General features: G+C 41.9%; 1 protein-coding gene across 1 annotated transcript in view; it reads right to left on the bottom strand.

Annotated features, from left to right (window-relative positions):
- The window catches only part of AOAH (acyloxyacyl hydrolase), an 82,380-nt gene extending 70,464 nt beyond the window's left edge, over positions 1–11,916 (bottom strand). The window contains exons 1-2 of the mRNA XM_027892033.1: positions 11,612–11,916; positions 11,075–11,229 (exon numbers count right to left, since the gene is read on the bottom strand). Coding sequence (XP_027747834.1) covers positions 11,075–11,229; positions 11,612–11,739 — 283 coding nt within the window. The 5' untranslated portion in view covers positions 11,740–11,916. The remainder of the gene's footprint in view (positions 1–11,074; positions 11,230–11,611) is intronic.
- Between the last annotated feature and the right edge of the window lie 840 nt (positions 11,917–12,756).

Raw genomic sequence — 12,756 nt, 5'->3', positions numbered from 1 at the left:
TCTGCTTCTGCGGTTGGAAAGAAACAACTTCCTTTGACCTATGAAGCTGGTAATTTCTCATCACTGATCTGGGTGTGAACAGGGCTACAGCCTAGTTGCTTCTTGGACTTGTCATGGCTGAGTCTCACAAAATTGTACACTAGTGAAGCACTTCTTGAGGTGTGCAGCACTTTTCCTGCTGTTTTGGGGATTAATCAGGTTCAGTATAATCCCCACTGAGCAGTCATTCAAAACCCACATGATGAGCATTCATTGCAAGTCAATTTTAAATTGCTGTAGTTCAGCATTGGAATTTCTCTGCAGTGGCTTCATTGTTTTATGAGGAAGACAGCTTTGGTGATGCAAAGTCTGTAGTCAGACCTGGCAGGCAGCCAGAGCGAGGTCCCTGCAGAGGCTCAGAGTCTGTGCAAGATAGGAGGATATCCCAGGTAGACAGTAGAAAAGGAGCCAGATGACAGTTTCCAGCAGCCTGGATAAAGATTTCTCTTTGAGATCCCTGTAGCTGAACTCTGTTTCTCTCTCCTCTGCAAGAAATCTGAGCTCTAGGACTTGCTCTGACACAGTCTAGAACTGGAGGTGAGCTGCAGCAATTTGCTGTGGCTGCAGACTCACCTTTTTCTGAAGCTCAAGAGCATTAATGTTCAGGTTTTCAGACTGGCACAACTCTTCAAAGGGAGCTTTTAAATTCCACCCAAGTACCTATGCACTATTAAATCAAAGTGCTGTTTTTCCACATAAATAACTTTGATGCTTCTGTGGATCAAGCAGCAAGTAAAAGAGGAGGTAGTACAATTGGAACTCGTTGTAAGACCTGTACTTTTGAGTCTTCTATTACTTCTTCTACCCCAAATACAGTAATCCAGTGGAAATTACAGTGAACTTGTCACCTCTTTTGCACGGATAAAAGCCCACTTCTCCATACTTATTAAATAAAATGCTCACTCAAGATCTTCTGCAGAATGATTTATAAGGCACACTAAGAGCCATTACCTTCAGTCAGACTAAAAGGATTGGAGATTAAATGGAGACAGATACTACCCAGGAAAAAACCTGAAGCAAGACATTCTTCCCTCTCCCCCTCACCCTTCCAAATAACCAGAAGCTAGCTAGCCCAAGGAATTAACAGCTCATTAAAAACACAATAGCTCATAAAAAAAAAATAAAAAAAGGGTAGAATAATAATTTGCCAGAGTAGCATGGGCATAGCCATTACATACCTTAGTTCTCATAAAAATGTATTATCAACACACATGTGCAACCTACAGACAACAAAAACTACCCTTCCTCTGACTTCTGTGTTTTATTTATGAGGCTCAGAAAACTACCTAAATGATGACTTAACCACAAAAACACACATTCTTTCTGTGCCTTCCTTTCTACTCATACCAGGGTCAGGTGTTCATCTAACAGTCTTGATGTCTAGAAGTCAAAAAGATAAAAAGGAACCCAAGAAGAAAGATATTTTCCTGATATGTTTTCTCATTCTTTTGTACCATGAGCTTGAGGAATCTACAGAATCAGAATTGTTTAGGTTGGAGCTGACAGTCTCATCTACTGCAGCAGAGAGAAGTGTCTCTCATTTTGCCTGTGCTGTGCAATGCAGTGCTCCTGCACTTGCATTCAGGGTCTGCAGAAAAAGGGGCTTATGGACAAACAGCTCAACATCCTAAACATTGGGCTGAGGATAAAAATATCCTTGGTGTTTCCATTTTCTTTGCTATACAAGAAGACACTGAAGATGTGAGTTTCTATCTCGTTTGTCAAAGTACCACAGAGGGAGTGAGGAACAAAAAAGCTATTTTAGGTTCAGCTCTGCCAAACAGAAATAGAATTCTTAATCACAAACACAATCATGCGGGTAACACTACTCAAGGAGCAGTCTCTTGGCAATTAAATGAAAATTTTTCATATTGATTAAGTCAGATAGACACCTTTGTGTCTATTGAACCAGGCCCTAAGGGAGATCTGCTTCACACGAGGATTAACGGAGCCATCACTGAATTTGTGCAGTACTTAATGCAGCACCTCAGGCTACTAGAAGCTATATGAATATAAATAACAATAATAATAACCTGACTACTAGGGAAAAACCCACAGAGTTGAACTTCAGAATGTTTGCTCTCATAAATTCGTCTTCACTATCACAGAGAGGATGTTTCTGTTCATGCTATTATACCCTCCCTACCTCAGATACCCACAGACCACACCTTGATTATTCAAATGCTCTCCTGGTCAAATGCATTTATTCCAGACAAAATGCTGTACTTTGTGTGACAAGCTAATAAAGAAAGTCTTGACTGATTTTCAAAAGAGTATGTAGCTCTAGCTGGGACATCCCCAGGCACCGCAGCTGGAGTCTATGGACCTGAATTTGGGTATTCATCCTGCCCTCTGGTGGGAAAGGTGCTCCCCAGGGACACATGCAACCAACACAAGCCATTGGCACATCTGCTGTTTTCCCTATCTACCAGGGCTTTTATCAACTGCCCTTGGTCTACCTCTCTTTACTCCCCTTGGTCTGCTGACACCTCTTTATCACTTTGTCATGAGCTCTGCCAAAGACTTTCATTTAGAGTGATGTCATTAGGAGAAGTTTTTGGGCTGAAGACTGAAAATTACTTGGGGAAAATGGCTGAACCCTGTTTGGAGGCAGGAGGAATGTCTAGGGGTCACCATGGTCCAGCAAGCCTATCCCACCTAGACTCCCCTTTTTTTTTCATATAAACATGCCCCCCCAATAATTCAGATTTATCCTCTAGGAAAACCTATCTCTGATGCTGGACTATAGATACAACTTCAGTAGGTCAGTGTTTATAAATTCAAGATCATCCAGACTATCCTTGCTCTTACTACAAACCTGCTCTCTTTTAATCCATTATATTATCTTCCTCTGAATTTAGTGTCAGAGAAACAAATGTTAACCAGTTATCCTAGCCTTTAATAGTTCCTAATTTTGCTGGCCAAAAATGAAAAATAATTAGTTAGCTGAAAAGGGCAGGGGGAAATCAGATGTCTTTGAGTGTAGAAATTTCACTGATTTAATTACTTACGATATGTGCACTAATACAAACTTCTAAGTGTTCTGGCATCAGTGTAAAAGTATGTCCTGATCTGGCCAGTCATTAGCAACTATTGCTTGCTTTTAATTTACTTGATATTTAGATGTAATTTATTTCTCATCATGAGCTGGGCACATATAAGCCAATGTAAATAGGCTTTGCCATTAAAAAAAGCTCTACATTTTTTTTATAGTTGCACATGATTTCCTTTAGAAACAGGTTTCAGTAAATTGACTTTGCTGCCTCACTTCAAAAATAGGTTTCAATATCCTGACAGGTTGAAGAATGTTTTCTCTGGAAGAACTTCAGTGGCATTGTAATACCTACCAGCCATTAGAAACTAGACTCTGGTATTAATAAAATGCCTGTCTCTTTTAGCAATAGTTTGTGCCTTCTGCTATTAATTTCTGAAGAGATAAGACAAGTCCATAACTATTTTGCTCAGCAGCAGCAAGGTGAAAGCTCACACATCAGGAAGTACTACTCTCCATGTATTGGAAAGTAGAGTGTAATAATAAAATGACATTTCCAATAAGCTCAGAAAAAAAAAATACCCCAATAATAAAATCAAATCTAGAGAAATTAATTTCTTAGATGTGAAGCCTCTAGCAGTTTGAGCAGACTATTTAACTTAATCCACTTCTGCTGCACAAGTTTGAAAGGCTCTATAATTAGAATTATACCTAGGGATGTCAAAAAGTGTCTGGATAGTGTAAGCTGCCTCTCAGAGTTTCAGATTTGTAGGTCTATTTGTCAGAGTAAAACTGTTAAATTGGATTTCTGGCACCTGACACATCCTCCTTTGCCATCCTTTGCTTACGTTTCTGGGTACTGGACTTCTTTCTCACCCATCCAGCCATATCACTGTTCCTTAGCCATAAATTACATGTACCCACAGCAAAAGGAGGATATAAGTCCACAAAAGCAGCCTTGGACACAAATAGCTCTCTTCAAACCCTGCCAGCCAGCTTACTCCCAGTGAAGCAGGAGCTGGATGCAGCCTTGCTTGGTGAAGCGACAAACCTATGCCTCAAAAACCTGTCTGCAGCAGCAAGCCTGTGTGTAAATGAACCCATCTATCACATTCCTGTCTTTATATAGAAGATGTAGGCTTTCCCAAAACATAATCTTTGCTTCTTCCATTTATAGATGATCCCAAGCTCCAAAGCATCTCTTGAAGCCTACAGGTGAGGAGGCCCAAGAGCCTGTCTACAAAAGGCAGTATTGCTACTCCCCATGCAGATGGTGTTATACAGGGGTAAAATCTCCTCTTTCCAAATTAATCTAATCCAGTCCCAGTTCAACCTGAACAAGATATTCCTGTTTGAAATAAGAGCATTCACATGGGGAGCTAATAAGAAGTAAGGTTTTCTCCTCTGAGATAGGGACATCCATATGGGTATTCTAGATGAAGGCAGACCATGCAAAGTTACAATACAGGAATGTTTTCTTTTCATAGAATTATAGAATGGTTTGGGTTGGAAGGGACCTCACAGATCATCTGGTTACAACCCCCCTGCCATGGGCAGGGACACCTTCCACTAGACCAGCTTGCTCAAAGCCCCATCCAGCCCGGCCTTGAACACTGCCAGGGTTGAGACATCCACAGCTTCTCTGGGCAACCTGTTCCAGCATCTCACTAACTATATTTTCCTTTCCTAATAGTTCCCAATACCCATTTTTCCTTCTTGCACTGCTTCTCAGCACTGAGCTGATACTTTCAAAGAATAGCCCTTTATAACCTCAAGATTTCATTCCAGCTCAAATGAAATAACTGTATATGCAAAGTTTGGACAGTTTTCTTCCCATATACAGCCAGAAGATTTGTTTCTTTGAAAGGTAATTTAGAAATGGATTGAGTGATAAAGTCTTTTAACTCAGATTTTGCTTTCCATTCCATTTACAATGGTAATGTATTTTATAGAGATACTGAAGTGATGGAATATAATTAGAGGTATCCATTCAAATGTGTTGGCATATACAAGACCCTTTCACCCTTAATTTGTTAAATGTTATAAAATATCCAGGAAATACTAAATGGTACACTATTAACAAACCTGTCACTGGGCATTAAATTACATGTAGTATATTGGCTAAAGATATTTTAAAAATATTAATAGCAATATAACAGTATTTTGAGTACATTTGTAACAAAATCAGTAACAAAACCAGCAAACCCTGGAATACCAGTTATCATTTCTTTTGCAAATGCAATAGCAGGGAGCCACCTCAGGCCCCCTAACTTTAGAGCTTTATTCAGTCATTGCTGTTTTGTTAAGACATCCATCAAGGACTCTGATAGAGCTATGACAGTACAGAAAATTCAGTTTCCATCAACTGGAAGACACTAGTATACTTGCAAAAAAAAAAAATGTATCCCTAGTGTTTCCTACGTTACACTTTAAAGAGCCCTATTTAAAAAATCTAAAACCCCAGGCATTTCCAATAGAAATGTTTTCTGTATTAATTAATAGGAAAAAAACTCCATGTAAATATGTGTGCCATTAACATACTTATTTTTTCCAAATAAAGAAAGGACACTGAAAATTTACTGAAGCCTGATTGCTGGCAGGAGAAGTTAATGTGAATGGATAACTTCATCCCTGTCACAAAAGTTTGACTATTTTAGGACTCTGAATGCATGAAACTTGTTTCAGATATACAGTTCCTAAAACCAGTAAAAGTGATTGCCTTAAACATAAGCAGAAGTTCTCTCTAAGGGTCAACATATGAACAAGAGTGAGAGGCACACACGTGGCAATCAGCATCCAAATATATCATCAATAAATAAGATTATTAAAGAAAACTTATACTGAAGGCAAGCATAAGTAATGTAAAATGTACACGACTAACCATGTCTACAAATGCACACAGATGTGACTGTGTATTTACACACACATAGATGTAGATGTGTTGGTGTGCTGAGCATACCTTTTTATTGTGATCAATAGATATATCTACATTTTACAGTCATAAACTTTCAGTAAGAGTTAGGGTGATTCTGGAAATTACATTTTTACCATCAGTTGCCGAATAGTTGTTTTAGTAGCTCTACTGTACTTACTACTCCCATGCCTGTTCTTTTCTATCTCAAGTATAATCATTGAAAAAAAATGTTATGGCCAAATTTATTATTTATTGCTGACCAACAGGCCAAATTTTGCTGCTGAGTAAACAGAGAAATGCTGGTGAATCGAACAGAGGTGCTGCGGCTTGGCACTGGTTTAGCTGTAATCAAAGTCAATTCCCAGCCTTTCAGAGTAAAATACATGGTGGTGCTACACTGATATTGGGCATGGCCTTTTTACAGAACTCACTGAGCTGTAAATTATACGTTCTGTCATGGTGCCTCCCCAGACAATATCTGCACAGCCACTTTGTCTGAGCACAGTTGTTAAAAGCCTCCGACTCCATTTGGCATGTTCCATTGTGTGAAGTTATCGGGAGCTCTGAACACCACCAGTCCTGCTGCCACTCTGTGGGGCACATTTCATCCCTGCACTCATGCACAGCTAGACCGAGGCAAACTGTTGAGGACAATGACAACCACGCAAATCAACACAGGTAGAGGTCAGCGTTTTACGCTGCTGGTAGCTCGGAAACATCTGTTCTTCAACATAATCAGAGGTAAAAATATGTTTCAAAAACATGCTTCTTCATACACTAGGAATTGTGTGCTCCTTGCTGAATGGAAGTGCTGACCTGCAAAGGTTGCTGAGAAGGGTATTATATCGAGCACAAAGATGGGGAAATTTGCTTCCCTGGCTGCTGACCCACAGGATCTCTGCTCACTAGCAAAGAAGATGGACAGCATTGCTGTCTGGTTGTATTGAGCGTTCCCTGACTAATCACCTCACTCTCAAAAGGGCAACCAAAGTTAATCGCCAATAGAGCAGGGCAGTTGGCTGCTGGGGAGAAAATAAATAAATGCTGCTATTTGCAAATGATTCTTGCAGTCACAGCACCGAACATCTGAAACACTATCCTGGAAGAAGTCCTCTTACCCAACATCTGCTCTAGCAGTTGATCTATGCCATCTAGGCCATTTCAAAGGGACAGGCTAGACACAGTCTGTAAAAATCTCTAATGAGGTTTTCTACAGATTTCTCAGGAACTAATGACTGTGCTCACTTATTACTGCCCTTAGAAAATCTTCTCCCTAACCTGAATGTCCCCACTGGTACCCATTTCTGTTATTTCTTGCCATAGCTCTTATGAACCTTGAGAATGGATCACCCTTTTAATGTTTTCAAGGACAGACATGTTTTTCCTCAAGTTTTTCTTCTCTAGACTAATTAACTCTAATTTATTCACTCTTTCTTTATAGCTTACACTTGTTTTTCTCTGAAACCTCCTGTCACTCTGCATCATACTTGATGCACAGCCCCAAAAGGCAAGGCAGAAATTCCTCTGATGCTTTGTCAGTGCTGAGAAAGGTAATGGGTTACTTCACATCTTGCAAGCTAACTTCTGTTCACACATCTTGGTACGCGCCTTGTGTGTGTGTTTCGTGACAGCATGCCATCGCTGTGCCTCCACAAGCCCAGATAATCTTCCCTAGGGATGCCATCCAGCTGGTTGGGCCTCATCTGCTTCATGTGATGGACTATTTCTGCTGAAGTGCCTTCAGTGTTCCCATATTGAAATTACCTTTTCAGGTGCAAGTACTCCAAGTTGTCAAGATTGTTTTGATTTTAATTCTGCCCTTCATTGTTCTTGCAAACCATTTCAGCCGTATATGAGCTGCTAATTTAATAGCATAAATTTAATTTTCTTGGCTAATGAAAATATGGAATGATAGTGTGTTCAAAAGAGAAGCCCAAGAAAGATGTAATTTTGTATACCCTTTTGCTTAGGGACTGAGCCACTTGTAATTACTCTCTGAATGAGGCTACCCACCAGTTTTGTCCTGCCCTGTAGAAGCTTAATCAATGTCACATATCCCTGAGCTGTAAGATTAGTGTTGAGATAGGGCCAAAAGCCTTACTAAAGTCCAGCTATAATACCTACTGCTTCCTCTATGTCTACATGCCATTATACCACTGGCAAAGAAAATTAGATTGATCTGACACTATTTTTGAAAGGTGCTTTTAAAATGCTTTATTATTTCAGTATTTTTCTAGGAATTGACATTTAACTAACTAATCTACCATTCCCCAAATTTCTTCTTCACTATGTTGCAGACAGATGAATACAGCAGTTCCCTTCTGTCTTTCAGTGTCTCCCTCACTTTCTGCATCCTCCAAGACAGTTTCTGCCTTTCCTGAGGTTGCTTCAGACACCTCTGGATGAAGTCAACCTTGCTAAAGACCATGACAGTTTGCAAAAACCCCAAAAGGGCTCTGTTGTAATTCAGGATGGTAAGCAGTATGGACTAAAATCTTTAAAAATCAGTAGAAAAAATTTTTAAAAATGTAGAAAAACAAAGAATGTGATCTCAGGGATGATGAAACCTTAACACTACAGTCCGCAGCTACCAGTGTTATTGTACTGTCTTTGGGTACCTTAACATTAGGTAAAACTTTGCTTGCCCTGTGAAATGGGCGGTATTTTCCTCATTTAACAGATGGGAAAGTCAGAGACCTGGGTGCCTGAAGGGTTCATTCATGCTTAGTTTTTGAGAGAAAAATACACAGAATCTCTTTTTCAGGATGCCACACTGAAACTGTCAGGCTGCTCTCAGCAAAAGGATTTCTAAGTCTTATCCTGAATAAACCTCTTGAGCCATAGTGCCCATCAGTAACAAACAGATATAGGAAACCAGATCCAGCATCCAGATCCCAAACCAGTGCACAGAGCAAATCTCACTGACTTTACAGGAGGGAAAACAGCTTCATGGGCTCTTGAAGTCCCTTCCAACTCAGCATATTCTGTGATCCTATGATTCTATGTAGGAAAAATTATAAAAGGAAAATTGTAAGGAAAAAACAGAAGAATAAATCACATGCAGAGTGTGCAAAAGGCTAAGAGGAAGGTCCTGAGCTGATTTCACACCCACAATAAGGGTGGAATTTTTCCAGCCTGCGGAGACAGGAAACACTGATGGAGAAAACTGTCACATGTTGGGAAAGTTTTTCTCCTGATAAGGCCAAAGGAAGGCCATTTATTTGGTTGTGGTTAGAAACTGCTGTAGACCAGCTGCTATGGAAGGGACATGGTAAGTGTATTCAAGAGTTAGTTGAGAGAGCTAACTAATCAGTAAAAGCCCAGTGGCAGACATGTGGGCTAGTACTCCCCAACCCTTCCTGCCAGGCCTGGCCCATGCTCTTTTAACACTTGCCACACTTTGTTTTTATCTTGCAGTTTACAGAGATGGGCCACAGTCTGTTTTGGTCCTGAGTTGAGCTCACAAGGATGTTTTTAGCTGAAGGGACATTTCAGAAAGAGAAACTGGTGTGAAAGGCAATGTTTTTCCTGTTCCCTCACTGGAGATAGGAGCCAGGGAAGATGTTCAGTGGTCCCAGCAATGGGGCTGATTCAGCTCTCATCTCTTTAGGAGGGAAAAAAGGACCTTGCATAAGGCAACATCAATGCTATGTGCAGTCACTATAGGAATTTAGAACTTTACTGGGTCAACAGGATGGAAAGGGCAGACAGTGCTCACACCTAACATCTAAAAAACACTAGTGTAAAGTGTTTAGTGTAACGGATGAGCATGATCACTGCCTTTCCTGTGCCATCAAAATGGGAGCACCCTAAAGATTTCACCATTAAACAACACCACTTCCCCCTCGCTCTGGCAGTTGCTCAGTCACAGCTTGCACAGCTGCCAGTCCAAACAAGGCCAGTCCCTGACAATCATTTCTGCTTTTCACCACTTGTTCTCATCCTCTGTCTGGTGGCGGAACCCCATCAAGGGCTGCACAAGCCTCACCACCCTGACTTTCACTTGGTTCCACTTTTGGTTCACCTTGCCTCTCTAGCACCAAAACCTTCAGGGGCACTGTGGATGGCTCAGAAGTGAGGTAAAAATATGGTTTTATCAAGCTTAAGAACATTATTTCTAATTTTATTCCTTGAGCCACAGGGAAAAGAATTACTTCCTTCTGAAGGATGGAGAGTTGTGACAGGGTTTATGTTTACAGCACAAAAAGTACCCGTGCCCTGGGAAACTAAAAGAATCACAGAATTATTTAGGCTGGAAAAGACCTCTAAAACCAGTGAGTCCAACCAAAGACAAAATAAAGCATTTGGATTGTAATGCATAAGACATACCCCTCATTTCATATTTGCACACATAAAAAATATAAGATCCCACATCTCTTGAGGTACACAGTCTCATGACAAGGGCATTTCTCATGCAGACATAGTCACAGTTTAAACTGACTCTAGTGTCACTGGTCTTGCTTTGGTAAACCCTTAGCCAGCTGAGGATATCCCCAGCTATAGATCTTGTGGAGATCACCACAGTCACTAAAGTCACACTAGAGGGGTGTTGCCAACTTGCCTCACTTTAGTAGAGGTCGTGCAGATGCATACACTCACAAAACGGAAAGGAAATGTGAAGAATCAGCCTTTACAACTTGGCTGTTCAGAGATGACCATCCAGACCACAAAGCTCTCTGTCCCAAATATGGACCCACCACTCTTAAGAAGAGTTTCCAAGGCAGTGAAGTCAATGCAGAGACTTGGGCAAGTCTGAAGGAAAATGTGCCTTCCTGCAGTTAAGCAAAATGCATCGTGAACACTAAGAAACACAAAGAACTCACAGCATCCTGTTTCCATGTCCCAGACCTACAGACATTAAATCCAGCTTTTCAGATACCATTGCTCACAGAGCAAAAACATGAACTTTGGGAAGCAGCCACTGAAAAACAAAATCATAAAATAACTCCAGACCCCACGACGGCCTTGCAAAATCTTCAGGGACTGTTTCACCAAAGACTACAAGTATTTTGCAGTACAGCTGTTGAAATAGATAAAGGAGTGATTTATGACGTGCACAGCAATTCTCAGCTCGCCAGTGGAGTAACAAATGAACAAGTCCAGCAGGCAAACAAAACCTGGGTACATACCAACACAGGTCTGTCCTTTGTACAGCCCAATGGGGAGTGAAGGGGGTGGTCGTTCATTTTCATGGGGTAGAGAAGAGGAACAGGCAACCTTCAGCAGAAGCAAGAGCCAGAGGATGCAGAATAAATTAAGGAATGTTTGCCTAGGGCCCTTCATCCTAAGGAAGGAAAAAAGGAAGAAATCAGGCAGGAAGGGTGCGTGTGGACGTGCTCAGAGAGCATTCTGCATTCCTACAGCTTGAGATGAAAGGAGACTTGCATGCCTCTGCAGCTGTAAGTGATGCAGATAGCCAGGTAGGCATACAGACATCTGCCCTCTCACAAAGTGCGTGGAGGATCCCGCACTCCCACATCGCAGGTGCTCTCCCAATCCCTGTTCTTTGCACACCCCTCAGCCCCTCTCAGGCCCTGCCACCCACTAAACCCAGCAGGTCCCACACACCCAGGAACCCCATGAGCAGACTGGGATGACCCCATGGCCCAGGGCTGCTCTCCACACCCCCACGCGACCCCACTGCCCCACGTGCAGATCTTCCCAACCTGCTGGCCTGGGAGGAGGACCAAGAGGGTTGGATGAACAGCTCTGGCTCAGCGCTCCCGTGCCTCCTGCAGTAGCAGCAGATGAGTAACGACCTTGAACCGCAGTAGTTGCCGGAGCCACTCAGCATTAATAACGCAAGACACTCCCCTGAACAACTAGTGTTGCAAAAAGAAGAAAAAAAAAAAAAAAAGAAACCAACTTCACAAACCCTTCCCCCCCTGCACCGCTGCTCCTCTGCCCTCCTCCGCAGACAAGAAAGAAATATCTCTCCGGCTGCTTGCGTAAGATTTTCGACCAGGGTTTCCGTTTGGGAGGACTGGGTGTGAAAAATGAGAGGCTGCTCAAGCCAGAGCAGTAAGGGCAGAAGGGACGGGGCTGCCGAGCTGGGGTTTTGCCAGGGCTTTAGTTCTGCTGGGACCGAGCCACGGGGATGAGAAACAGCTGGCAGTGTAAGGGCAGCACCGGGAGCAGAACCCCGGTTCTCATCAGCTTTGAGCACATTTGCTCGCAGCCCTCAGCTGCCTGGGAGACTTGAGAAATCCCAGCTGTTCCTACTTTGGCAGTCACAACAGCCAAAGGTTTCCCTGATACTTTTTTTTTTTTTTCCCAATCCCTCAGATAAGGCAGAAACCAGTTGTTCCCCAGCCTGAAGCAAAAGCAGGGAGTAAAACATTTTTAAATGACGTTGCTTCAGAGGTGGAACAAGTCCAAACAGCTACATCCCAGACACTGTATATCATTTTGTATAACCCTCGGCAAGTCTCTTGCCCTCCCAGTGGGCCACGGGTTACTTGTATTTCCTTTCCACTCCTTGCCTGCCTCTTTCAGAAATGGACAGGCTGTTAACACGGGCTGCTAAAGGACAATGAGGAGCCTGTCTCATCTGGTATCCCTGTATGCTTCCCAGAAATAATTAAAGGAGACTCAAAAATGGTGTTGTGAAAAGAAAACTAGAGGATCTATTAAAATTCCTGCCAATTCCTGCAGATCAACATGATCACATAGGTATCAGATCCGCTTTAGTATTTAACGTGGTTTTTGCAAACCACTTCTTTCCTTGGGACTTTTTTAAAGACAGTCCTATGACTTTTTAAAGGCAGTCCCAGAAAGTTTGCCTCAACTTTGATAAGCAGGATTTGCCTTT

The sequence above is a fragment of the Empidonax traillii genome, unplaced genomic scaffold (genome assembly GCF_003031625.1).
Source record: "Empidonax traillii isolate 1590-97213 ecotype Southwest subspecies unplaced genomic scaffold, ASM303162v1 scaffold14:size4059594, whole genome shotgun sequence".
Lineage (NCBI taxonomy): Eukaryota > Metazoa > Chordata > Aves > Passeriformes > Tyrannidae > Empidonax > Empidonax traillii.
Note: the sequence above shows the minus strand (reverse complement) of the source record. Positions and strands in the feature narration are given on the sequence as shown.